At 45.9% G+C, this 25,509-nt stretch overlaps 6 protein-coding genes across 11 annotated transcripts; 3 read left to right on the top strand and 3 right to left on the bottom strand.

Annotated features, from left to right (window-relative positions):
* Positions 1-902: 902 nt before the first annotated feature.
* On the bottom strand, positions 903-4,270 carry LOC119560540 (protein unc-45 homolog B). Of its 2 annotated transcripts, XM_037874030.1 has the most exons (3): positions 4,070-4,270; positions 2,720-4,012; positions 903-2,656 (listed from the first exon to the last, which is right to left on the bottom strand). In XM_037874030.1, the coding sequence occupies exons 2-3, from the start codon at positions 3,996-3,998 to the stop codon at positions 1,092-1,094; spliced, it is 2,844 nt and encodes a 947-aa protein (XP_037729958.1). In that variant the 5' UTR covers positions 3,999-4,012; positions 4,070-4,270; the 3' UTR covers positions 903-1,091. The 2 variants fall into 2 exon arrangements, with proteins under 2 accessions (XP_037729958.1, XP_037729959.1); XM_037874031.1 differs by having other exon boundaries at positions 2,720-4,270.
* Positions 4,271-4,554: 284 nt separating this feature from the next.
* Positions 4,555-5,414, top strand: LOC119560856 (dnaJ homolog subfamily C member 30, mitochondrial). The gene has a single exon (XM_037874520.1). The coding sequence runs from the start codon at positions 4,646-4,648 to the stop codon at positions 5,339-5,341; it is 696 nt and encodes a 231-aa protein (XP_037730448.1). The 5' UTR covers positions 4,555-4,645; the 3' UTR covers positions 5,342-5,414.
* An 85-nt stretch (positions 5,415-5,499) lies between these two features.
* On the bottom strand, positions 5,500-6,634 carry LOC119560855 (probable 18S rRNA (guanine-N(7))-methyltransferase). Its single transcript, XM_037874519.1, has 4 exons — positions 6,493-6,634; positions 6,403-6,440; positions 5,783-6,348; positions 5,500-5,711 (listed from the first exon to the last, which is right to left on the bottom strand). The coding sequence occupies exons 1-4, from the start codon at positions 6,529-6,531 to the stop codon at positions 5,524-5,526; spliced, it is 831 nt and encodes a 276-aa protein (XP_037730447.1). The 5' UTR covers positions 6,532-6,634; the 3' UTR covers positions 5,500-5,523.
* A 44-nt stretch (positions 6,635-6,678) lies between these two features.
* Positions 6,679-22,791, top strand: LOC119560852 (HEAT repeat-containing protein 5B). 5 transcript variants are annotated; one of them, XM_037874516.1, is made up of 8 exons: positions 6,679-6,827; positions 13,742-14,158; positions 14,216-15,856; positions 15,943-16,216; positions 16,341-16,373; positions 16,890-20,628; positions 21,389-21,409; positions 21,873-22,791. In XM_037874516.1, the coding sequence occupies exons 2-8, from the start codon at positions 13,821-13,823 to the stop codon at positions 22,196-22,198; spliced, it is 6,372 nt and encodes a 2,123-aa protein (XP_037730444.1). In that variant the 5' UTR covers positions 6,679-6,827; positions 13,742-13,820; the 3' UTR covers positions 22,199-22,791. The 5 variants fall into 5 exon arrangements, with proteins under 5 accessions (XP_037730444.1, XP_037730440.1, XP_037730442.1 ...); XM_037874512.1 differs by lacking the exon at positions 6,679-6,827 and adding an exon at positions 11,026-11,401; XM_037874514.1 differs by lacking the exons at positions 6,679-6,827; positions 16,341-16,373 and adding an exon at positions 11,026-11,401.
* Positions 6,838-9,430, top strand: LOC119560854. The gene has a single exon (XM_037874518.1). It carries the CDS (start codon positions 8,289-8,291, stop codon positions 9,405-9,407), a length of 1,119 nt encoding a protein of 372 aa, XP_037730446.1. The 5' UTR covers positions 6,838-8,288; the 3' UTR covers positions 9,408-9,430.
* On the bottom strand, positions 22,778-25,347 carry LOC119560853. The gene is made up of 3 exons (XM_037874517.1): positions 24,814-25,347; positions 24,030-24,585; positions 22,778-23,971 (listed from the first exon to the last, which is right to left on the bottom strand). The coding sequence occupies exons 1-3, from the start codon at positions 25,276-25,278 to the stop codon at positions 22,815-22,817; spliced, it is 2,178 nt and encodes a 725-aa protein (XP_037730445.1). The 5' UTR covers positions 25,279-25,347; the 3' UTR covers positions 22,778-22,814.
* Between the last annotated feature and the right edge of the window lie 162 nt (positions 25,348-25,509).

Below are 25,509 nucleotides of genomic sequence, written 5' to 3'. Positions count from 1 at the left end.
GGCTACCTGACACTGCAACATCAGAAGCATCTTCTGCAATTATTTGTGCATTAGAGGAAGCCAGCTACCTCGAGCTGTCGGCTAATGTCAGTTTAAGTGTGGCAATGAATAGAAAACATACCGAGGAAGTGCATCGGGGAAAAGCGAGTCGGTGGGAAAATGCTCCGGCAGTGGCATCTGGCTGCAACCTGAAACTTGCCAATTGCAACCGGAGATCTGGTTGCTGGGCATGAAATAATATTCGCATTAAGAATGTCTGAAATGTGCGCCAAGTCCTTAAATGCATCCGCCATACGAATTGCACTGCCAAATCGAATTAAGTCAGTTGATTGCCCCAAAAATGGCAGCCCACGCAGTTGCTCTGCAGTTAACTCATAAGTGCAATGACCATAAATGCATTCGCGGAAAACAGAACGCTTTTGGCAATCCGTAATAAATTCACATTTAAGCGCAACTATTAAGCTTTAATAATAAACTGGAGTTGCACTGCTGACCCACTTCAATTAGTCTTTACTCTTAAAGTGCACTGCACATACCAACATTAGTAACTAAAGTAGGGGAACAACAGAAATTTAATATTTTACTCACCAAACATAACGAATTGCCTATAAGCAAGTTTAAAACATCAAACAATTAACATAAATTAAAACCTTTAAAATTTTTAATTAAAAATAAAATCATTCAGAAAATGCCAAAAGCCGTCAAAAAATAACCTTCAAACTTGACTTACACAAAAATTCTTTTTTTTTTTTTTTTTTGGACCATCTTCAATGATAAAAACCAAAACTTACAGAAAAGTTAATCAATCATGAAATGAATCAATGAAAAATCAAATAAAACCCCGTCTTAATAACTTAGACAATATTAATTTAACAAATTATCACATCCCCTAAGTAATAATCTTTAAAAACGAAACAGTATCTTGTGAATTTAATAATAAATTCGTACAATGTTTAAAAAACAATTTGAGTACACTTGATATTTTGCTGAAAATAAATTAAGACTTGGGATGACACGGTGAGTATAGCAAAGGGTATGAAATGAGGGAGGAACAAAAGGCACAAAAGGGTCAGACTACATAAGAAATTCGTTCAATCGTCGATAATCTCGGTTATCTTGGCACTCTCGGCAAACACGTCGGGGATCTCTGCATCGTCGGACCGCTCGATGATCTGATAACGCTCCGCCGCCGCCAGACACTGGATGGCAACCTCTCGCGCTTTGGCACGCGTGTCATCCGGTAACTGGCCCAGACCGCTCAGCAGCTCCATGACGTCCGTCTCAAACAACTTCTTGGCGATCTCCTCACCAGCATTGATCATGTTGAGGATAATCACAATGCCACGGTGCTGGACTTCCGGGCTGGGATTGGCGATCAGAGTGTGCAAGATGTCCAGACAGCTGGCGATTTCCAAGATCTTTTCGCAGCACTTAACGGACACCGAAGTGAGCATGGCCAGAGCTCCGGCACAGGCTGTGGCCGTCTCCTCGTCCTCATCCTCGCAGAGCAGGGCCAAGAACTTAACTCGATCGTTATTGCCCTCGAACTTTTTCACTACATCCTCGCTCATCACCAGATTACACAGGCATTGGGCAGCAGCGCGGGTGAGGTAGAGGTGATCCTCCATCAGATAATACTCTATCTTTGACAAGCCCTGCTCCTTAATGATCCTCTGGCGCACACTTTCGTTCATGCTGGCCAGATTTGTAAGCGCCATAAGTGATTCGAAGTTCTCCAACGCCGTGCAGTCCTGCTGCAGGAGGTTCAACAAAGGACGGATTACATCGAGCGATTTTTGACCGCTAAAAGCCACTTCCGGGTTGATGGTTATGCCAATCCTGGCCAACGCTTGAGTAGCATGACGTTTGCCCTTTTCAGTGCCTTCGAGCGCCATGCGTAGCAGTGCCTTAGTGCCTCCTTCTTGGACTACTTTTCCACGTAACTCTTTCAATCCACAAACTGCATTCAATACCCTAGCAATTAGCTCCTGCGAATTATGGCTCTCCGTTTTGGCCAGGGCGCACAGAGCATTTGTGATGCCCTCGTTTGCCAGCACAGTAATACGCTTGTTGACGAAATCTATATCGTCTAGCTCGTGTTCCTCCGGTATGTGTTGCTTGGCAAACTTGGCCAGTTCCACCATCTCGGGCAACATCTCCTGCTTCTCATAAGCATTGCACAGGTTCACAAAGGTGGTGACCACACCATAAAGACAGGACTGATTTCCAGCGCGGGCCAAATCCATGAGAGCGTGTATGGAAGCCTTGTCCTCAATAAGCTTCTCCTTACATTCAGCGTCGAGGGTTAGATAGGCCAGACCATCGGCAGCCCATCGGCGGATATCCCTATCCTTTCCCGGCTTGATCAGGAATCGACGGCATGCCTCCGCCAGTTTAAGAGCGGCTCCATCACCAAATGGACGGATGGCCGCATCCTGACCACCATAGCTGCCCAGCTTGCAAAGACCCACCAGGGCACGCACTCGAACACCATCGTTCTTGGAGTGGTAGAGCCGCTTCAGGATGTCCACACCCTGTTCGGCAAGAGCCTTTGCTTTGTCCTTTTTAGAGGAAGCGGCGATCAGGCACTCACAGGCCACTCGCTGCTGCAACTCATCGTCGGTGGTGGCCATGGCTAAAATCATTTGTAGGATGCCTGCTCAGATACAAGAATATTATTTATTTTAATGCGAAATCACCCTATAATAATATAACTCACCATCCCTAGCCACGACCTGATTGCCCACATCCAACGGACCGTTGAGCAGAGCAGTAATCGCAACTGTGACCCGCACTTTTGACTCCATGTCGGGCGACAAAAGCTTGTCCTTGATGTACTCGTCGATCTGTTCAACGAATTTCAGCTTAGCTGCATCGTAGTACATGTTCTCGTAGATTCGGGCCAGACAAACGGAAGCAATTGTGGATGAAGAGTCGGTGATGTTCATGGCACTTTCGTACTTGTAGTCCGCAAGCTCGGAACAGACTTCCAGCAGGCGGCACAGACCCCTGATCTCTACCAGGCGCTCGGCCCACTCCAGAGCGGTGTAGTGAACATTCCTGGTGATCAGCTCAATGACGCCATCCCTAGCCGCTCCGGAAATCGTGCGATCAGTGATACTATAAACCAGACAGGTAAGCAGAGTGTCTATTTCGCGGTTGTTCTTGGAGCACAGTTCCTTGTCCGGCTTGGAATCCATTTTGTTCTTCAGGCCAGACAAAGCGTTGATGATTGTTTGCAAGCAAAACTGAGCAGTAGACACACAGTCCTCGTGTTTCTGGTCGAGAACTCTCATGAACCAGGGTACGCCCAGTTCCGTAAGCACACCTTTTGTACGCTCTACGCTATTTTCGCAAAGAGCAGCCACCACGCGCACCATGTTCACATAGATGTCCTGGTCCTTCTCCACCTTGGTAAGCGAGGCCACTTTGGTGATGCAGTGCTCCTTGTAGAGGAGTTCGGCGCCAGTCTGCTCCTTGGCCAAAACTACTAAGTTGTTGGCCGCGGCGCGACGCTTATCGATGGGAGTGGCCAGATCAAAGGTAAGGTCCATCATCTGCTTCACTTTCGATGAGGTCTTAGCATTGCGGGCCAACCTTTCCTCCACGACGACGTGCAGCCTCTTGAGCATGGGCTGTACGGTTTTGTTGCTGGGATCCGCCTTGAACAAGGCGGTGGCATCTTTGTAGGCCTCCTCGTACTTCTCCAGAGCCTCGTAGGCCTGCGCCCTGCGGAACAGTGCCTTGGGATCTGCCGGCCCCACTTTCAATGATTCCGTACAGTCCTCCACGGCGTTCTCATACTGTTCCAGTTTCAAATAGGCAGCAGCTCGATTCTTGTAGAAAACAGGCAGCTCCTTGTGCTTGGAGCCCAATTTTATGGCCATGCCATAGTGCTGGACTGCCTCCTCCCAGCGGGAGGCCTTAAAGGCCTCGTTGCCCTTATCTTTGTAGCTCCCCGCATCGGAGGCTTCTTCGCTGATTATGGTATTCGTCATGGTTACACAATTTTCTGTATGAAAACACACAAACTTAAGCTGCAACTTCTAACAGATCGCAGATGACTCACTATTCTGGTCGCTTTTGTGCCTTCTGGCCTAAATTTCTATTGCCAGAAACTTCTCGATCGATCTCGAAAACGCACAGATACTGATGCAGATGGATAGCGGGAAAATCAAGCACGCTGTGTGAGAAAACTCAACCGGCTGCTGCGCTGTTCTATATATAAATAAGTTCGGAGAAGAATAAAACCAAAATAGTTGCAACAGTTGCCATTCGCAGCGAAGCGGGTTCACAGCTGATCGAAGCAGTGGTACGGCTTGTGGCTAGTTTAAAGCCAGAAAAAGCCATAGCCTAATATTTAAAAAAAATTATCTATTTGGCATGCTGATATTTATATTATTATTAGACATTGTCGTTTGTTTATTTATTAAAAAATAAAGAAGATTCCAGATTTTCCCACACTCTCATGTTTCTAGCTTTTTAGTTCCCAGCACCACCGGTTCCGACTCGCATCGGTCTATCGATAACAACGCAGGCGAGGGTGAACAAGTTCAAGTTCAAACAGCTGATCCGATTTGTTGTGGATTTTCATGTGATATAACGAAGTAAAAACATTAGAATCGGGCCAGAGGACACGTCTAGGATGTTCCAGCACGGCCCAATGCTGTGGCGACCACTGCTCGTTCTGCGCCAGCTGCACCTGAGTCAGCGGCAGCAGATCAGTCACTACGATGCCCTGGGAATCGGACGCAGTTGCACCCAGAACGAGATCAAGGCAGCCTACTACAAGCTCTCGATGCTCTACCATCCGGACAGGAATCAGGGCAGCGAGTCCGCCGCCAAGAAGTTCCGGGAGATTAACCAGGCGTACGAGATCCTTGGAAACTACCGGTTACGTCGCCTTTATGACAAGGGGATTGTACACACAGCGGGCGCCCAATATTCCCAGGATGTCCAAGATGTGGCGGAACCCGTGGTGGAGGACGATCCGGAAACGAAGTTCTACAAGTCGCGTTTTCAGAAATCTCGTGTAGCCGACTCGGAGGGCCGCACGCCCATATACGATTTTGACGAGTGGTCGCGAAATCACTACGGCAAATCTTTCGACCGGCGACAGGCCGCCCAGGCCAAATATGATCGAATTAGGGTGCAAAAGGAGACTAACAAGATGTCTGGTCAGACGGATATGGTCCTGCTATCCTTCCTGTTCTTTGGAGTGGCCGTTTACCTAATGTTCCTCGCCGAGAGCTCATATGACACGCCCAAACAGAGGGCGGAGGAGCGGCACAGACGGGAGCGGGAAGAGCGGGAGCAACAGGTGGCCGTGAAGAAATCGTAGAGTTCTCTAGTCCACAGTGTAAATAGAGTTAAGTTTAATCAATTAAATCGGAAGGCTATTTTTGTGAATAAGAGATTTGGTCGTTTTTCCGTGACAACGTAGTGACTATTTACATTTCCGAGAAAATCACCAATCGCTAAGAAATAACCATTGCCTTGTGATTTTAACTTCTTAAACTTTAATCAAAATTTCCCAGTGCGCTTGCGCGCTGTGTACTTTGTATCAGGACGAGTTTCCAATCCCTGGCGGCGTCGGCGTTCCTTCTTGGCCAGAATCCAGTCTCGGGACTTTTTCGGCGCCTTTCCTCGTGCCTCACGACAGGCATCACGTTTCTTTATGTAGTTAACACGACGTTCTTCCTCGGGAGATCCTTTGAACAAAGTAGAGTAAAGGCAATGTTTAATAGTGGAATAGTTATTTTGAAATTAATAAGAGACCCACCCAAAGCCTTTGGCAGCTCAGCCGATCCTCCAGTCATCAGCACCAGGTAGTACTTCTTTGCCTTGGCAGAGTTGGGATAGTCAACCACTAATCCTCCGTAGAAACCCGCCTTCATGGCCTGCGAGGTGACCATCTCAATCTGATCGGAGTTCTCAGGGTAGAATTGAAAGACAGCGCGGGCGGTACGTGTCAGACAGGAAAACAGGGTGGTAAAGAACTTCAGCAGGCGCTTGTGCGGATTGTGATACGACTTGTCCGCGTTGCAGAGCCACTGGAGGGCAGAGATCGAGATGGCGCCATCGAAGGTGCCCGGCTTGAAGGGCAGGCCCTCGCCCATGTCTCCCAAGATCACATCCCCAGCCACTTCTCGTTCCACCGCAATGTCCAGCATGGACTTGGATATATCTACGCCAATCCACATGTGTTCGCTGTCCTCTAAAACGCTTCCCGAGAGACCAGAGCCACAGCCAATATCCAAAATCAGGCGGGATTCATCATCGTCCGGAAAGGCCAGCAGTTCCAAGGCTCGCTCGGCCATTTCCACTTGGATCTCAATGATGCGGGTGCTAAAAATCTATAATTGTACTAAGGTGCTATATATTTTATAACAAATAACTCACTTTGTGGAATATTTCTTGGCCTCGTCATCGTTGTAGAACTGAAAGAATACGACCTTAGATAGAACATCATTTTACCAACCACATACTTACAATTTCTGGAGGTGCTGAATGCTCTGGTCTTCTGGCCATTTTCTCTGTAGTTCTCAAAAAATACAAAACTAAAAATTCGATGCGTTTTTATATAAACAAAAAAACTCAACTACACGTGCAATCAGCAAACAGCTGTTTGCCATTCACACGCAACGTTGACTTATCGACTCGACTATCGCTATCGGCCGAGCTATCGAGCTAGACTAGCTTTTTTCTTGTGAATCGCAGCGCCGTGAAAATTCGTGAAAAATGCAATTTTTCATTTAAAATAAAAGCAATAATCATGTGAAGTGTGTGATTTAAAGTGTAAACTTGTCAGTGCACCAAGTGAAACGGTGAGTTGAGCCTGAAAACTGCCCGAATTGATGACAAAGCTAGCATTTGCATAGTCTGTTTTGGGTGTGGGAGTGTGCCTGTGAAAATGGTGACCTGCGTGTGTGTGCAACGGTTCTGACGCGTCAACAAATAGACAGCTCTAAGTGCTAATTGGAATTGGTCGACGCTGCTTGTTGTTGTTCGGGCGGAAATGGAATGGAAATGCAAAAAGTTCAGGTGTGCGCGTGAGACACCTTTATGTCTGTGCTAAAAAACTAGTGGCACAATTTGCGTAGGCAACCCGTTATGCTGACCCGTTTGCCTTGCTCCAATTTGCTCGAAAAAAAGCGAAAACTCATCTAGCCAGAAAACACAATAACGGAAACAACAACAGGTTAATGCTTCTCTCACAGGTAGAACAAGTTAACAGTTTCTTAAACAGCTGTTTTCAGGAGTAAGAGAGAGAATTCGCTCTCTCCCTGATCGTCAGTGGCTGTAAAAATGTATTGCAGTCTTGTGCATTTCAAACTGAATTAAAACTTGCATTTCATTTGATATAAAGTTCCTTTGTACTTTGCCCAAATAAATAAAGCACCCAAATTCAGGTTTATGTGCGGCACGCCGGTCTTCTGCCTGTGTTTGTGTACTTTTTGCATATTTATGAGCAAACTGGTTCTTCTTTTTGGCAACGGAACATCTTTCACTCTTTCCAAGAACAACATTCCCTCCGCCGATCGCCGATGGTTACAAAATTGACGCAACAAACCGCGATCGCGGTCGCTGGCCTCTCCACTCGACAAGTTTGCCAAAACCCCCCAAAAAAACAGGTGAAAAGACGAAATCAGTCTCCGAAGTGTGTAGTACTCTAGAAATGAATGATTGTATGAATTTACAATATATACTACTTGGTATTATCTGGTATGGTAAAAAAAAGTATTATTATAGTCTTAAAACTACATAAAGTCAATAACTACTTGTATATAATTGAAATTCTCCTAATAAAGACTGTTTTATAAGTTTGGAATATTGGAATACATCTTCCAAACCCTAAATATTTATCCAAAAATTGCACAACTGCAAAATTTTGAAACTAAGACAAAACTATGAAATTTTATTTTGACACAAATCTTTTCATTAAAGCACCAGTCTAAAGGCCTATATAATTTCTCAACATTAGCCAATCTGTAGATCAACCTTCGTAATATAAGCCTACAAGTTATGTAGGTTAAGAATATGTGACTGCTGATTTTACCTTTAAACTTGCGAAACTTCTTTAATTGGCTATACCCCATGATAGAGTACAAACTACAACCGAACCCGCTGTCATCCATTTTGGAAACCAGATACAGATACGGGGACAAAGACAGATACAGAGCCAACTACAGATGCTCGCTGGCTGCTGGGAAGAGTGGCTTCAGTTGCGTGCCTCCATTCCCCCAGAGCAAACCGTTCCCGCCGGAAGAAAGTAAGACAAGCAAGAAATGCGCAGTGGGTTATCGCTTTGTCCACTGCTGGTGGTGCTTCTAGTGGGCCACCAAGTGGCTCCAGTGGCGCCGGCCAACCTACTGACCAGCTACCTGCCCGCCTCCATGCAGGCCTTGGCATACTACATAGACCTGCTCCAGTATGAGCCACTCTCCAGCACGACAGTGGAACCGCCCTTCAGTGCGGATGACGCAGTGGACTCCACAACGGATAGTGCGCGGCCATCCACACCAGTGCCCACGAGGACAAGGACCTCCACCACGAGGAGGCCTGGTGGAACAGGAGCATTGGGTTCAGTCTGGTGGCAAGCGCCAAGCTGGTGGGAAACGAGTTCGCAGCCGCCTCTCAGTACGGAATCCACAACAACTAGTGCGCGACCATCCACACCAGTGCCCACGAGGATGAGCACCACCACCACGAGAAGGCCCATTGGAACAGGAGCTATGGGTTCAGGCTGGCAACCGCCAAGCTGGTGGCTGCCTCCACAGAGAACTTCCAGCACCGAGAGGCCCTCATCGCCACCCACTTTGTCGCACCGCCCTGGAATTTTTGCACCAGCTTCAATTCCGAAGAGGGAGCTTGAAGGCTACACTCTCTTCGAAGAAATCGGAGACGATGCGGACTTTGACAAGCTGCCTTTGTCTTTGATCCGTGATATACAAAGCGAACGTCACGACTTTACCAATGATGTGGAATCGCTGGATAACTTCTTGCGCCTGTACGACGATAACTATGGAAGGGCCGCCTTTGATGTTGAGTCCGCCATGGATCGGTGGAGCACCTCCTCGATAGCTGGCAAAAAGAGGGTTCCGCCCACCAAGCCCTACGTGGATTTCCTTTTGGTATACGATCTCCTGAAGCGCGATGCCAAGGCGGCCAATCTCAGCAAGTACGAGGGATACTCCGAGGATCTGTTGGAGCAGCTGCATGAGTTGTCCCAGGCCTCTTCGGCCAGGCAACTGCACACCCTCTTCCAAAGGATGCTGGATCGGGGCGATGTCCAGCGCAGTGACGTGGTTTCCCGCGTCCAGGGTATCGTCAAAGATCTGGGGAATCCCAAAAGCGCCACATCCAAGGCTTTGGCTTTCATCCCCAGCATGCAGTTTCTACCTTAAGCTCTTAGATAAGTCGCAATAAAGTCGAGGGACCAGTTGACCCTATCCGTGTGTACTATGATTAACATGAAATCTTGATTCAATTTTCTATAAAAACGTTGTAAGGATTGAAAGTTCTGCTTAAGGACAGGTGTTATTACATTGTTACTATATATTGATGGAGAGTATTAAAGTGTTGGTGTTAAGTTTTTACAGAAGTGACGGAGCCATTTAAGATCTTTAAAATGTGTGTAAATAACCATGTCAATTTATTTTGCGCAAGTCCTGTGGATGCCAAATTAACATCAGTTTCACAAAGTTAAAAAAAGTATAAAACCACATTTTAAAGCTACAATATTTTATAGCTCTTATAACGACTCGATTCAACTCGTTATTTGTAGGCAATTTTCCATAATACAAACAGCACACGGGACTAAAGAGCTTGCAGTGAGTCATTGGTTGATATGTATATAAGTATTCATGCATATATTTGAATTGCTGTTGGTAACTAATATTACAACAGCAGATAATTACATAATTCCCTATTACTATTGGACCAAAATGACATCTATCTGAGCTGTTGCAATTTATATGAATTTAATACCGATTTATAGCAGTTTGGGGTGCTCTAAATCAACCGCTTGGCAATCCCTTTGCCGCCGGAAGTGTCACGGAAAATGTCCTCATGGGACAAAGGAAACAGGACATTGGGCACAGGACACACCCCTCGGTCCGCCCCCTCCCGCACCCCATTAACACCATGTTGGCCAAGTGACTTAACTGACACATTGGCATGGTTCACATCGGTGTTAATGTGTTATCTATAACAGGTCAGCCGGCTGCAAATTGTTGCTGCCTCTGCCACAGTTTTTTTTTTGTTGCTGCATCAGCTGCGATGCGACGTCATTACCTCTCTCTCTCTTCCACAAGGGGCTCTCTTGCCACCCACTTATGCTCTTTGTCCATGCCACCCTCTCAGTTTCGCTCTCGCTCTTTGCCACACAGTGGCAAGCGCTCTTTGATTTCATTTGGTTTTTGCCCTCTCTCACTTTGAAATTAATTCCTCTGTCATACTCTTAATTAAATACCCTAATATTTGCCTTTCAAACATTAAAAAATTTTAAATGTTAATATTGAGGTATCATAAACCAAGTTATAGTTTTTTTTTGCAAATATGTATTTGTTAGTAGTTCAATTTATTGATAAAATTTTCTGGTTTTTGACCGAAAAACAAACTTTCAAAGTCGTTCGTAAAGAAACAAATTTATATCATATGTTTTTGTTATTAAAGTTCATTTTTATTTTGAGTGCGATATTGGTATGGCTAGCTAGTGTCACCATATTTTATATTTTTCTAATTTTTTCAAAGGAGTTTTTTTTTATAGTGTTACCGCTAAAACTTATATAATTTAAAAAAAAATTATTTTAAAATTATGATGTTTTTAAACTTAGAAAAATTTTGTGAGTATAGATGGATACAGACTCGCCTAACGATAACAAGCTCCGCGAATCCTCCTTCACTGCGTTGCGTATTTCGAGTCAAGGGTACTATACTCTCTGAAAAGGGTATCAAAAGAGCGCGCTCGCCAATCGGTGGGTTGCTTTTCGCCAGCGCTCTTTGATTTCATTTTGTTTTTGTACTCGGTGCGCGTAGCAAGTGTAAGCGGCTCTTGCTCTGCTTCTTCTAATAGTTCCGCCTGTAATCCCCTCTAATTCGGTATTATTTTCCGCAATTTACGCCACATCAAGTGTCAAGTTATTGAAGAACTAATCGTCCAATTGAAGTTGAAAGCAAAAAAACATATCCATTTGGAGCAGCGAAAAACTTGGCACAAAGTGCCCTGGTGGAAAAGTTATCGATTTGTGTGAAAGTTGCAGGCTGCTGCAGATTGGCGAAAGAAAAGGCGAAGAAAGTTTTCTGGAAATGTGAAGACACAACAAATCACAACAATGGAAAACTTAAATTTTGCACGCACGCCGCAATTTCTGCGCAAAGTTATCTCCGAGGCGCGCAGGTAAATGCAGAAGGAAACAAAAACAACCAAAAAAGGGTGGTAAAGAGGGGGTGGGAGGGGTAAAGTCAACCCACCACCGAAAGAAAACACCACCCACCGGCGAACGGGTCACCCTAATATTCCGTATTCCACGGGACAAGTCTAGCCGGGATTTGAGTTGCGGCTGGTTCTTGGTCTCTTGTTTCTAGTTTGTTGCACCTTACAGGTTTTACTTGTTTTCCTTTGGTGGGCCGGAAAAGTGGGCGGGAGGGGTGCGGTGCAGCAGCCCGGCAACGTCTTATGTAACTCGAGCCTGCAGACGTCAATGGTTCGGGGTCCTCACGCCAGAGGATTATTATTCCTTATATGTATGTACGCACAGCTGCGGTCAACAAAATAGCACTGAAGATGGGTATCATTTTTTGACCATCTCATTAAAGGATTTCTTGACTTAGTAGCTTTTAAATCTGTTTTCCATCATAATTTAAATATGAAATAATAACAAACCATTTTGATTATGACTAAATAATATAAAAATTTAAAGTCCTTTTAAATTAAAAAAAAAAGTTTACTTTAAAAAACATTTTTATTTTTATAAATGGTTTATAATAATTATTAACATAAATGTTCTGACAAATAACAAAATGTTTATCAAAGCAATACGATTATTAGGTGAAATATCATCTATGAAACTGTTTATTGCTAATGCTTCGACTGATATTGTAAGCAGTATGAAAATATGTACTTTGTGCAACATGCCACACACGCCACTCGTGGTACAAACCGCAAACAAAGGCAAAAGACAACAATGAAACAGAAGAAAGGAGCTGCAACGAACCGAAACCCCTTGGCGTCTAGAACCCCTAAGTCAGGGATCCCTTAAAGAGCCCGACAATTAGTCATAGGAAATTGCACATACTGTTGAAAAAAGGGTCTCCACTAGAATGAAATCATCACCCTGAACATTCGAATAATCGTAATTGTAATACTATACATTTGTGTTAACTAAACTACTTGTACTAGTAGTGGTAATAATTTATTATTATGTTGAACTATCAAATAACCATCATCATGCTTTTTTATCAAATTATCCAATATGTATTTAATGAATTTTACCTATAGTATGTATCTAGATTACTTTCAACTGCATAGTGTTGAATGGTACTTTAAAAGATAATTAAAATAATGGAACTTATAAGAAATTATGATGCAATCCTTTGTGATTGTGTGTTCCAGCAAGTGGGCTTCCCAAGCCCCATGGTGCAACAACGCCCCAGACCATTAAAATTCTAGCCCACCTCCCACACGTCCTTTCCATTGACTTTGCCTCGGCAACCCCATTACCCATTGCCGGCGGACATCATTTCGCACATCACACACAAGTGACGAGGACACGAGTCGCTACCCCTTAGGCCCCTTCGATTTTCCCAAGGAAAAGTCTTTGTTTCGGATTAATAATTTGGCTCCTCTTGACTTTGCCGCCATCTGTGTCAATGGGCGCTGCTATCGAGCCCAAGGCGACAGCTCTTTCCCGCACTTATCAAAGCTGAATGAATGTGAGTGGGTGTGTGGATAAAAGAAGAAAATAGGGCGGGTGTGGGTGGGTGGATTTCCTGCAAATGATGCAGCTTCCGTTTGGAGCGTGTCAGCGTATCGATACATTTGAATATGTTTTTGGCTTCCATTCGGTAAAATAATCATCACCGTCATCATCGCTGTATATATAGATCGAGTGATGCATACTTTTCCTCACAATTCCACGGCATCCCCTCCTCGATATCCCCCATTCGTTCTACTTATTCCGTAAAGTGATTGTTATACTTATTACTTTTAAGCTTCTGGGGCATATTTGCTTTGGTTTATGGTAAATATTTGGGTCACTTGATAAACTACTCCTAGCGTTGCCTTTTATAACATTTATATCTTAAGTAAATGTATCGGGTACAGTATATCGGGAAAGAAATCTATTAATAAGTTAAATATTAATATAATTAACAAAAGTCTGAAGTAAAATACTACTCGTAACCATATCAAATCATGATCTTTTTTAAAATAAAAAAAAAACTTATCTATTTAGATATTAAACTACAATATTCTAATAAAAATGCCACTATTGGAATACTTCTGCATATTAAGCTAATATAACTCTATTACAAATTGCTGTACTTATAATTTTAAAACAAAGACTGAAATGTGATCAACAATTTTAATCGAAAATGCAGCTGTCGGTATTAGTAGAATCAAATGGCAAGGTCAAAGTCTCTCCACGAACAGTCCCAAACACACTCTTCAACCATATGTTGAGTTTAATTGATGATACATTCCGCAATTTATTTTGTTATTTTCCCGCTCGCTTTGCAGATCGTTTATAAACAGCGACCCATTTGCCGCCTCATCCGCAAGGGGACGTTCGGAAGCCGAGGAGGAGGCATCATCCGAGATGGAGCTCGCCCACACTTTGACCCTTAATGAGGAGGCTCTCAAGCAGTTGCCCGAGCACAAGCGGCCGGTATTCGAGCTGGAATGGCTGCGCTACTTGGAGAAGGCGCTGCCACTGGCCTCCAAGCCGGACATCAAGGCCAGCCAGAAGAAGCTGGTGCAGCAGCTCTCGGAACGCATCCAGGGTGCCCCGGGTCCGCCCATTCGCAAGCTCATCGCCAGCGCCTTGGCCACGCTCTTCTCCGTTGGCGACACCTTCATGCTCTTTGACACAGTCAACGCCTGCAACGACATCCTCAAGAACAAAGATGACTCGCCCAGCTATTTGCCCACCAAGCTGTGAGTAAATCGGTATTAATGCATCTCTAAGTCTTAACCAAAATCTCTACCTTTTAGCGCCGCCATTTGCGTCCTGGGCTCGATGTACGAAAAGCTGGGTCGGATGATGGGCCGCACCTACGAGGACACGGTACAGATCCTCATTCGCACCCTGCGCAATGCGGAGTCTCAGGCGCGCATCGAGATCATGCACACGCTGGAGAAGGTGAGCGCTGGCATGGGCACCGCCATTGCCAACGTGCACAAGGACATCTACAAGGCGGCCAAGCACTGCCTGCTGGATCGAGTGATGGCCGTTCGAGTGGCCGCCGCCCGCTGCATCTCAAAGATGATATACAGTGCACCATTCCTTTACCAGACCGAGCTGGAGAGTCTGGGAACCCTGTGCTTCCGTGCCTTCGACGGGAGCAACTACGAAGTCCGATGTGCGGTGGCTCTTCTGCTGGGCACACTTCTGGCCTACACTCAACAACTGGCAGAGGCAGCAACGGGCAAAAAGAAGCAGGGTCAAGCGGTGGCCATACAGGCGGTCAAGGGCGCTACTCAACGTCTGGTTTCCCTGGACGAAGCACTGGGCATCCTGATGTCTGGTTTCCTGCGTGGCGGAGCTTCTTTTCTCAAGGGAACCGGAGAGATTATCAAAGGCAGCTCTGGAGTGAACAGAGAAGTGCGTGTGGGCGTAACCCATGCCTATGTAGTCTTTGTGCAAACCATGGGCAGCGTTTGGCTGGAGCGACAGTTGAGCACTTTTCTGGCACATGTTCTGGACCTGGTGGCAAATCCCAAGGCCGCCTGCTCCCACGTGGACGCGGTGTACTCGCGAAAGTGCATCAACTTTATACTCCGATCGACGATTGGCAAGATGCTGGGCGAAAAGGCGCAAAGCGCTGCTTGCAAGGAGCTGGTCCACCTGGTGGCCAAACAGATGAATTCCATTGACTTCAATCCCGAAAACGCCAAGGATTCGAATCAAGAAACGCTGTTCAGTCAGCACTTGCTGGTGTGTGCCCTGCAGGAACTGAGCTCTCTGCTCATTGGATTGGGAACCACGGCCCAGAACTTGTTGGGAGATCAATCCCTGCAAGCCATCGATGCCACCTGTGCCGTTCTCGTGCATCCCTGTGCTGCCGCTCGCTTGGCTGCCGCTTGGTGTTTGCGTTGCGCTTGTGTGGCGGTTCCTGGACAGATCACACCACTGATCGATCGCTTTGTGGAGGCCATCGAGCAGATGCGATCCTCGCCAGAAGCAATCGCTGGATACAGCTGCGCTCTGGCGGCCATTTTGGGAAGCGTTCGGTACTCGCCGTTGGGCATACCCCACACAAAGGGCAAGGTCGTGTTCAACTGCGCGGAGGAACTGCTGCGATCTGCTTCCCAGAATAGCCGCATGTCGCTGCATCGCACCCAGGCCGGCTGGTTGTTGATCGGAGCCATCATGACTTTGGGATCGCCAGTGGTCAAGGGCTTGCTGCCGCGAATGCTGCTACTATGGCGGAACTCGTTCCCGCGATCCAACAAAGAGCTGGAGTCAGAGAAGGCGCGCGGTGATGCCTTCACTTGGCAGGTGACGCTCGAGGGCAGAGCTGGAGCTCTCTCCGTGATGCACAGCTTCCTGCTTAATTGTCCGGATCTGCTGAACGAGGACATAACCAGGCGGCTGCTCACGCCCATCGAGAGCGCCCTGGCTATGCTGGTCAAGTAAGTAATGTTCCGACTTTTATCATATAGTATTCTTTAAAAAATTGCTATGTATTTGCCATACTAATATGTCCTTTTTTCTCCAGTTTGGCCTCTGTCCTAAAGAGCTATGGCACACAGCTAAAGGCTCCGGCAGCCATGGTACGACTACGTCTGTTCGAGACCCTTACCCTGCTGCCGGCAAATGCCCTAGAGGCCTCCTACACTCATCTCCTTCGCATGCTCGTCTCAGAATTCACCCTGTCAGATAACGCAGCCAACACCACTAACTCACTACTGCGTACACTCTGCCATGGTGATGATTCTATCATTCTGGGAACCTGGCTTCAGGAAACCAACCACCGCACCATTGAGGACCAGGTGAGTTATATTTGGGAGTACAATTTTCCTGTACTTGTATGAGTCCTGTGTACCAACTGCCTATCCGTGAAACCCTTCTCAATGTTTTCTCCACCCTTCTCTCTATAATTGTGCATTCCCAAAGATGGAGCCCAATCGCAAAGTCGATGGCGAGCATGTAAGTGGTGTGCAATAATTGCTGGCAGTGTTTGCTTCCGTTTCTGCGAAGTTTGTTTTTGATTTTTTTTAATATTTCAATTGATTATAATCTTATTAAGAAACACAAAGTATTGGTTGCCTCATTTTGCATGAAGTTGCTTTAAATATCCAAATTATCACATTGTGAGATTCGAAGTTAAAGGTAAAAGTTCAAATTCAGTTTTGTAAACAACATTGTTCACTTGAAATAATTATATATATTGGATATCATCTAAACTCAATGTAATTCGTCAGTAGGTTTTAAGGTTGCATTAAGCCAAGAATAAGGGAGGCTATTATTTTGTTAGACAATAAAAAAGTTTATGGTATTGCCGCAGGGACTATCTTGTTTGTGTTATCCTTTTATACTTGCATGACCAAGGAGAATGCCGCTTCTCGTTGATAATTTATTTCCTTATTAATGTTTTTGTATTTGTTTGGCTTTAAGAAAATCCCAAAATATCAAAATACTTATTTGATTTCCTTTTTCCTTTAGCTGCAACCCAATAGCGCCGCTGGATCTGGGGCCCTAGAGCATGATCCATGCTGCCTCTACCGTCCCAGTTGGTCCGCCCAGGGCAGTGGATCCAGCGCTGGAGGCCCAGCATCAGCAACATCGTCTGGAAGCAACGGAACCAACAACATCCAGCTGATCAGCAAGGCCCAACAGTGCCCAGGACCTTTGCCACTCGGAGTGGCTGTGATCGATATGGCAGTGACACTCTACGGGACCATCTTTCCCAAGGTCGCCAACAAGCATAGGCTGCAAATGCTAGAGCACTTTGCCGAGTGCATTCGCCAGGCGAAGAGCAGTCGCCAAGAAGCCGTCCAAATGAATATATTTACGGCTCTGCTGTGCGCTCTAAAGAACCTTACCGATAGCAAGACTAGTTTGGGTCAGGAGGATGTAAGAAAGAGTGCCACGGCATTGATAGTTGCTTCGTTGACAAGTGCCAATTCCACCATACGATGTGCGGCTGGAGAGGCCTTGGGAAGACTAGCCCAGGTGGTGGGAGATTCTCATTTCACCGCGGAGTTGGCTCAAAATAGTTTCGATAAACTTAAGTCTGCCAGAGATGTCGTCACAAGAACCGGACATTCGCACGCCCTGGGATGCCTTCATCGCTATGTGGGTGGAATGGGCTCGTCGCAGCATCTGAGTACCAGTGTATCCATCCTGCTGGCCTTGGGTCAAGACAGTGCCTCGCCTGTGGTGCAGGCTTGGTCGCTGTATGCTTTGGCGCAGATTGCCGACTCTGGAGGACCCATGTTCCGTGGCTATGTGGAGGCTACTTTGACGCTGTGCCTAAAACTCCTCCTTACCGTTCCCCATGCTCATGTGGATGTGCATCAGTGCGTGGGACGCGTAGTGAATGCTTTGATCACCACCGTGGGACCGGAGTTACAAGGAGGCGGTGGAGCAGTGGCCAGTATGAGGGGATCATTCCTCTGCTCAGCAGCTCTTCTTCAGGCGCACGCGGATCCCCTAGTGCAAGCAGAGGCCATTGGTTGCCTGCAGCAGCTGCATCTCTTTGCCAGTAAATCCCTGCAACTGGAGGAGCTGGTGCCCACGTTGGTTGGAATGTTGCCCTGTAACTATTTCATACTGCGAAAGGCCTCCGTTTCCTGTCTCCGGCAATTGGCCCATCGGGAAGCAAAGGAAGTGTGTGACCTAGCACTCACCATTAACGCCGAACAACTTCCAGACTTGGTAATTACGGAATACGGACTTCCAGGATTGCTTTTCTCTCTTCTCGATACCGAAACGGACGCAGAAATGCTGCGGAACATTCATGATACCCTCACTTCAATGCTGCAAATGCTGGCTGCAGACAATCTTAGCTTCTGGTTGAGTCTCTGCAAGAATGTGTTAACCGTAGCTGTTGAAGGAGGACTCAATGATGATCCCGCTGGTGCAGAACAAGGGAAGGGCAAGGATGCTGGAGGAGAAGATGAGGAAGAGGACGAGGAAGAGGAGTATGCTGATGATGTAACAGAATACCGAGCGGAGGAGAACACTTCCACCCACCCCGCAGTGCAGCCGCGGTGGCCCACTCGTGTTTTTGCCGCCCAGTGCGTCCGACGGATCATCGCCAGTTGCGAGGCAGCCAGCTCGGTGCACTTCGATCTCCTGCAGGCCAAGGAACAGCAACTCATTCGCTCGCGCGGAGATTATCTCATCCTGCATTTGGCGGAGCTGATTCGAATGTCCTTCATGGCCGCCACATCGGACTCGGATCAACTGAGATTGGAAGGATTGCGCACTCTGCAAGAGATCATTGATCGGTTTGCTAACGTTCCAGAACCAGAGTTCCCTGGTCATCTTCTGTTGGAGCAGTTCCAGGCTCAGGTGGGAGCCGCTTTGCGTCCTGCTTTTGCGCAGGATACGCCTTCTCATGTGACGGCTGCTGCTTGTGAAGTTTGCTCCGCGTGGATTGGCTCCGGAGTGGCTCGCGATATTGGAGATTTAAGAAGAGTTCACCAATTGCTAGTGAGTTCTCTTAGCAAGCTCTCCTCAAAAACCAACAGCACTCAGTTGTACAACGAATCCATGGCCACGTTGGAGAAGTTAAGCATTCTTAAGGCCTGGGCGGAGGTTTACATTGTCGCCATGCTAGGGAATGGAAAGGCTCCAGCTTCCCTCCTCAATCTCCAATCCCAGCAGTCCGGCTTACAATCCCTTACCAACTTGGAAACGGATCAGGATGTTCCTGACAGTCGAGGAGAGAGTCTCCTAGGATTAGTGCAACCAGAGCTCCATAATCTATCCACTCACTGGTTGAGTGCCATGAAGGATCATGCCTTGCTGCTGCTTCCGGCGGAATTCCAGTCCCAACTCCCCCACGACGGAGGCGCCTTCTACACTACGGATACAATTAACTCGTCAAAACCACATTATATGACCAGTTGGCCCCCAATCCTCTACGCCTCTGCACTCTGGTTAAGGGATGAGGGCTTTGCCCGCCACCAAGATACGAGTGAAACGGCTGCGGAATCGAACAACAACCAGATCACCCACGGTTCTTTGTCGGCGGATCGCTTCCACATGATCTTTGGCATCTGCATGGAGGCACTTTGCAGCATGAGAAGTTCTGAGAGACCCAGGAATATAGTGAGTTGTCTACGCTCGCTGCACAGTATCTTTGATTCGGATTGGGCGAGGAGACAATTGGTCAAGGATCGAGCCCTAACCATTGAACTCTGTCACGTACTACACCGTCAGATCCTGACGAGAGATGAGTTGATGGTGCAACTGCTGTGCGTGGAAATTTTGAAGCAAACTATCCGCGCTGCTAGGGAAGATTTGGAGAGGAAACGGGACGATAACGCAAATTCTGAGGACGAAAAGGGTGGGGAGCGGCTAGGTGAAGATGACTCTATGCAGCCTGGAAGTTCCCACGTCTACGCCGTTCTGGAGGTTTGTCTCTGCCTGTTTGTCCGCCAAATACCTACTATGAATCCCACGAGACAGGGAGCTGGTGGCTCCGGCTTGCACCTGGACTTTGCCTACGCCAAAATGGCCACCGGCACTTCATTCTTCTCGGTGCTGGGTGATGACAACGGCCTGCTGGTGGCCAGCGGACTGCAGTGCGTCGAACAGTTATTAGATCTGTGTACTCCTAAAGGTGCCCTAGCAATCCTGCCCACCGTCCTGTACATGACAACCAGCATCGTTAAGGAAATCGCCAACAAGTCGGCCATAGATAGTACCATATTGGCAAATACAAGTGCTGTGAAGGCTGCCCTGCAATGCTTGCGATCCGTATGCGTCCACAAATGGGCCAAAGTGGAGGAAACATCTGAGGAGTGGCAGCAGCTGCTTCAGAGTGCCCTAGCTACTATTGTGGATCTTACCAAGACGGCTGGTGATAACGAGGAAAGGAGAGTCGACGAGGTCACTATGCTGCTGGCCATCACTGTATTCATCCTACACACGCCAGCCTCCGTGGTGGCCACGCCATCGCTGCAATATCCGTGCATCAATCACTTCCGGCAGTGTCTGCAGTCGGAACACCTTTCCGTAAAGCTGCGCTGCATCGAGACTACACGATCGATCTTCGCGCGTGCGGAACTGAAGACGGCTACTCCCTACATTCACGCTCTCGCACCTAGGATGATTGAGTCGTTGTATGCGGAGTCCAGCAAGGTGCCCACAAGCGAGCTGGAGCTGCAGGTCACCCTCGAAAGCATTATCACCGTGGAGCAGCTGATAGACTTGTCGGAGCCACAACATCGTAAGTAAATGGGTGCATTGAAGAAACCTGTTGGTTGGTCTTTTTTAAAATTTCGGGGTACTCCTGTTGGTGATTTCAAGAAAGAAAATGATAATCTTACTGTTAGTATTGGGGAAGTTTTTAACATAAAATTATCATATAGGACAGATAGGAATTTTGTATTTTTTTGTATCACTATTAAATATATGTATCTTAGGTTTTCAAACCGGTTTAATAATATTTTTAAAATAATTCAGTATTTATTTGTTTTGTTAATTAGCGCAAATTCTATTAGCATGAAATCTGAAAAGGAGACTTGAAAAGTTATTATTGCAACTAATTTTTGCCTTAGGCCACGTTACTCACTTCAATAGTAATTTGGATACATATATGACAAGCGGGACATTTTATGAACAAAATTTGGTAATGAGATTTTGAGAAGAGTACTGGGCCTTAACTATCGTTTTTCCAGGAGTACCCCTTTTTAGAATATAGTTTATAGATATACCCCTAATCCTGCCTTTATAGTTGACACTATCCCCTTTTCAACCAAACATTTGCATAGCCGTTGCATTTGCCATTAGGCTGCTCTGTCATCCGAATCTATTTTCTTTAAATGTCTCTTCGAACGCAGCCAAAATATTGATTATGTAACATATACTAAGAACTGCACACTATTGAGACAAGAAAGGAAATTTGTTATTATATATTTGCTCTTTTCTCTGTCTTCTCTTTCATTCAACTCACAAATCATTAATTAAACACTAAAAAAAACCGTTAGGAAACATGAACTTGCTACAAGGTAAATAGAAGAGCTCGATCAAAAATTAACATTTTTTATGTCGACGAAGCATTTCAGATATATAAGACAGTTCAACTGTAAATGAAAGTAGTACTTTTATTTATAATTCCAATTAATAGTAGTTGACGAAATTCAATCGACAATTATGATAATTAAATTTTTATAAACCAATATCTTAATATGATTAATATAATTGGAAAAGTGTTCATATACGTTGTTTACTGTCTCGTACTTTTGAAATGCATCGTATATTGCACACTCGATGTTTTTCAATGCACCAATTCATAGAATAGCTGAACGATTAGTTCTAGTTGGCAACCAATAAATCACGCTTTAAATGTTGCATGTATGGAGTAAGACGTAACCGGATGGCGCGACATGTCCATCTCAGTAAATGAATGTTTAGTTTGCGACGCTTTAAGTAGACTTTAATAATAATGGTAACCTCGCCTCCTTTCCACAGACATACAAATGCTTACACTGTTGGTTCCCGTGCTCATTGGATTCCTAGCCGATCCCAGTCGACTACGGACGCTTCCCAAGTACCAAAGGCAGCTTCACGACCAGGCGCTGCAGTGGCTACTGAAGATCGGCCCAAAGTATCCGCAGGAGTTTAAGGCCCTGATGGGTCAAACACCAGAGCTGCGACAGAAACTAGAAGCAGCCATTCGCAGTCAACAGCAGTCGATCAATATTGCCCAAAAAGCCACCGAGGCGCAGAGGAACCTGCTGGCCAAGCCACAGAAGCCCACGATCAAGCTAAAGACGGACTTTAGTAACTTCCAATGAGTTGATCCACTGGAAAATCGAACAAAATTAGTCCACAACCTGCTAGTGCTATCGTAAAAATGCTTTGCAATAAATTGTTACCCCTTGTACAATAGGATGGATCGGTTCTTTTGACATTGAATGTGAGCGGCTGAAGTTAATATTTATACAATTATAAAGCTTACTTGACATCTTATGTAAAGGTTTAATTTTAAGCAGCTTTCAGAAAATCAGTCAAGTGATCTTTTAATTATTTTTAACGATTTTTATTAAACAAAATTTTTTTCTTTTGACTGAAACTTTTAAGTTTGGTATTTCCTTACCCTGCTTTATCTTTTGCAATACAAATTTATGTATTCAATGGGAAATAAGATTCAAAGTAATATTAGACCTTTACTAACAGAAGCAATAATTGTTTTAAATTAAAATCAGAAACTCGAGCCACCCTAATGCACATCGCTAGGGTACTCCTGCGGTCCGGCATTTGATTTTGCTATATGTGAAACACAATGAAAGTACCTACAAGTTTATAAATTATTTGTTAGCTATTGTAATGAATTATTATACAACGCGATATAAAGTAAAAATAAAAACTTATAAAGCTTAACTATAAACTTATGCATCTACTTAAAAATTCTTATGGAACTATATATTCCATTTCCACCTCCTGCTTCACTGTATTCAAATTCATCATCTCGTCTTCGCTGAGCGGCTCTGATTTCAGATTCTTCTTTGGTTCCGGTTCGGGATCGTTCAAAAGAACATTGATACCCAACTTAGCATAATCTTGTGTGGGCCGTGGAAGGGACACTAAGGCTGCGGGTAAGTCCGAAAAGAGCTGTGACTCCAGGCGACTGAGAAGAGTGGTGCGGTAGAAGAGAGTTCGCAGCCGCTGACGGAAAAGCTGAATGGGAGGCGCAGATTCTTTGTAGTCGAAAACTGGGTCTTTCTTCCCCTGTTTACGACAATCACCGGATAAAATGCACATGGCTCGGAACCCCATCATTGTGGACCAGTTGGGTGCTAGAAGTGCACTTTTTGAATCGCATTTATCATCGGGGAGGTTCCTCATCATAATATTGTAGCACTTAAGCAGTTCAATTGGCATGGAGATGTTCTGAAGGAGGGAGGGACGGATTGGTGGCTTATATTTTAGAGCCCTGACCACATAAGCAAGATTATGGGCGTCTTTGGGAAGTGGGAAGATTGTTGAAATCGTCAGCGGCAAGTTGTAGCTGTACTTGAAGAACTCGCCCAGTTCTATGTCGACTTTCGAAAGTTTGGTCGTAGTTTCTGCATTTCGATCGATCCTTGGCTTTTTAGATATGGGTTTCCGAACTCTTGACCCTTTGATCTGTTCAGCTGTGACTAACGACTCCGGGTCCTCTTGCCACTCTTGCAGACGCTGAGCCCAGTTATCGGAAGTGACGACAGGCACCTTTTTGGATCGACGGCGAGGCAAGTCTTCTACCTTGGCATTGGGATTCTGTTCCAGGAATTTCTTGATGACCAGGAAGCGCGTTCGACAGCTGGTCCGCGAGTGATTGCCCAAGAACGTAGCGCAGTTTAGCCACTGAGAGGCACCGTGCTGGGTAACGAAGCTCATCAATCGGGTGTCGTCCTGCACCGACCAGGAGTCGGTCTTGTTGCGCTGTGCCAAAACATTGTGATAGCGGGTCCGCAGCTGGGTCAAGGATCGATTTGGGAAGAGAGACCGCGGAAAGCAGTGGAACTTGCCATTGTACTCCTCCACGGCGGCGAACAGCATCATGTCCTCTTTGGTACTAAAGGCCTCTGCAATATTGATAAAATAATGAGTAAACTTTTCAAGGGGCTAAAATAATATACCCACCGTGACTGATGCTGGGATGTAGAACGTAGTAGTAACGGCCAATCAGCGTTGACTTAGACTTTTCTGGAAAGTATTCCATTACCTTTCTCCAGTTAATTACGCCGTTCGCCGTATTCCTCTCAGCCACCTCTCGGAGCCTATCGTTGTCCTCGTCGCTCCAGCGGGGGTTTGACTTTGGTTCCAGCAGATGACGCAGGGCGGTGTGAAAGCGGACGAAGCACTGGTAGTCGGAACGCCGGTCCAGCGACGAGGCTATCTGCTCCCAGTTCTGCATCCGGTTAGCAGACGCCACTGTCAGTAGAGTCTCATCCTCGTCCGGCGTCCAATCGTCGCGTCTAAGTTCTGGGTTCAGGTAGACCCGCCACATGGCCTCACAGCTATACGGAGAGTGCCGATACTCCAGGTCCAGCGTACTAATCTGGTTCCAGTCGATCCTGAAGCTGCTATCCGTCGTGGCCAGCAAACTGACCAGCGTGTTTAGGTGTCGCTCGGTTGGCTTCCGCTTTAGGCTGCCGCTAGGAATTGCGTTCGTCTTGTGGGTGCTGTGGTCAAGTAACTGTCGAAATTAACATTTCCAGGATTTTATTATTTTAGAGCTTTGAAAAATAACTATGGGAAACCACCAATAGATGAGAAACTTGAGATTTTAGATTTGATCGAATTTAAACTGAGTAACCTGCGTTAAAGCAGACAAACAGGTCTATATCGTTTTAATATACAAATAATTAGTAGTTTTAACATTCTTTCTAACGTCAACGCCCGCTTTTTTGGAATACCCGCTCACCTGTTGTTTTATCCCCATGATCACGTTCTTCTTGTCCAGCAGTGTCCATACGTGGCGGGAGTGCATGTCGAAGTCGGTGGGAAACATCTCCGTGTGGCAACGTTCCTCATAGTCTTCGTTGTTTGGACAGCTACGGCCGTCGACGTCCCGAAAGAACATGTTGCCTTTAAAGCGGAACGTGCCCTTCCGCAGGATCGCTCCACTCAGGTTAAGGTGGAGGGAATCCGATGCAAACTTGGAACGTGGCCTCAATCGGCGCACCAGAATTTCCTCGTTCCTGGCGAAGCGTTCCCGAACTACTTGCAGCATGGCCAGAACTTTGGCCCGGACTTGTAGGAGGCGTCTTTGGAGTTCCTGATTCAGCAGCAGTGCGTTGTTGTCACTCGGTTCCGCGGTGCTCTGGAGCAGGGCTGAGATCTCGACCAGCAGCTGCTGCTGGTTCATCCGGAGATCCTCCACATCCATCGCGCACGGCTTGTTTTATTTTTTGTTTAATACAAACAATCTTTTTGTTTGTAAGTACGGTCATACTGCTAGAATCGGACAACCCGATATCGATTATTGGAGAACAATTGGGGTATTCCTTAAACTGTTAAAATGATGAATCCTAATTTTTTAAAGTACAGGTGATGTTTTTATTATTAATTTCCTGTAATGTTTAATAAAACTTAAAAACTAAAGTGTTCCGAAATAAAA

The sequence above is a fragment of the Drosophila subpulchrella genome, unplaced genomic scaffold, assembly GCF_014743375.2.
Source record: "Drosophila subpulchrella strain 33 F10 #4 breed RU33 unplaced genomic scaffold, RU_Dsub_v1.1 Primary Assembly Seq354, whole genome shotgun sequence".
In the NCBI taxonomy this organism is placed as follows: Eukaryota; Metazoa; Arthropoda; class Insecta; order Diptera; family Drosophilidae; genus Drosophila; species Drosophila subpulchrella.
The sequence above is the reverse complement of the archived record's forward strand: the minus strand, read 5'-3'. Positions and strand labels throughout refer to the sequence as shown.

What these genes read in the sequence shown, in the direction of transcription:
- LOC119560540 (XM_037874031.1), bottom strand. Translation starts at nt 3,998, where the DNA reads ATGACGAATACCATAATCAGCGAAGAAGCCTCCGATGCGGGGAGCTAC. An exon ending in TCAGGTCGTGGCTAGGGATG is followed by an intron (nt 2,657 to 2,719) that starts GTGAGTTATATT and finishes GTATCTGAGCAG; the next exon opens with GCATCCTACAAATGATTTTA.
- LOC119560856 (XM_037874520.1), top strand. Translation starts at nt 4,646, where the DNA reads ATGTTCCAGCACGGCCCAATGCTGTGGCGACCACTGCTCGTTCTGCGC.
- LOC119560855 (XM_037874519.1), bottom strand. Translation starts at nt 6,531, where the DNA reads ATGGCCAGAAGACCAGAGCATTCAGCACCTCCAGAAATT. An exon ending in GCCAAGAAATATTCCACAAA is followed by an intron (nt 6,349 to 6,402) that starts GTGAGTTATTTG and finishes ATAGATTTTTAG; the next exon opens with CACCCGCATCATTGAGATCC. An exon ending in TGAGCTGCCAAAGGCTTTGG is followed by an intron (nt 5,712 to 5,782) that starts GTGGGTCTCTTA and finishes CTTTGTTCAAAG; the next exon opens with GATCTCCCGAGGAAGAACGT.
- LOC119560854 (XM_037874518.1), top strand. Translation starts at nt 8,289, where the DNA reads ATGCGCAGTGGGTTATCGCTTTGTCCACTGCTGGTGGTGCTTCTAGTG.
- LOC119560852 (XM_037874512.1), top strand. Translation starts at nt 11,337, where the DNA reads ATGGAAAACTTAAATTTTGCACGCACGCCGCAATTTCTGCGCAAAGTT. An exon ending in GCAAAGTCGATGGCGAGCAT is followed by an intron (nt 16,374 to 16,889) that starts GTAAGTGGTGTG and finishes TTTTTCCTTTAG; the next exon opens with CTGCAACCCAATAGCGCCGC. An exon ending in CTTGTCGGAGCCACAACATC is followed by an intron (nt 20,629 to 21,388) that starts GTAAGTAAATGG and finishes AAAAACCGTTAG; the next exon opens with GAAACATGAACTTGCTACAA.
- LOC119560853 (XM_037874517.1), bottom strand. Translation starts at nt 25,278, where the DNA reads ATGGATGTGGAGGATCTCCGGATGAACCAGCAGCAGCTGCTGGTCGAG. An exon ending in TCATGGGGATAAAACAACAG is followed by an intron (nt 24,586 to 24,813) that starts GTGAGCGGGTAT and finishes TAATTTCGACAG; the next exon opens with TTACTTGACCACAGCACCCA. An exon ending in ACATCCCAGCATCAGTCACG is followed by an intron (nt 23,972 to 24,029) that starts GTGGGTATATTA and finishes TCAATATTGCAG; the next exon opens with AGGCCTTTAGTACCAAAGAG.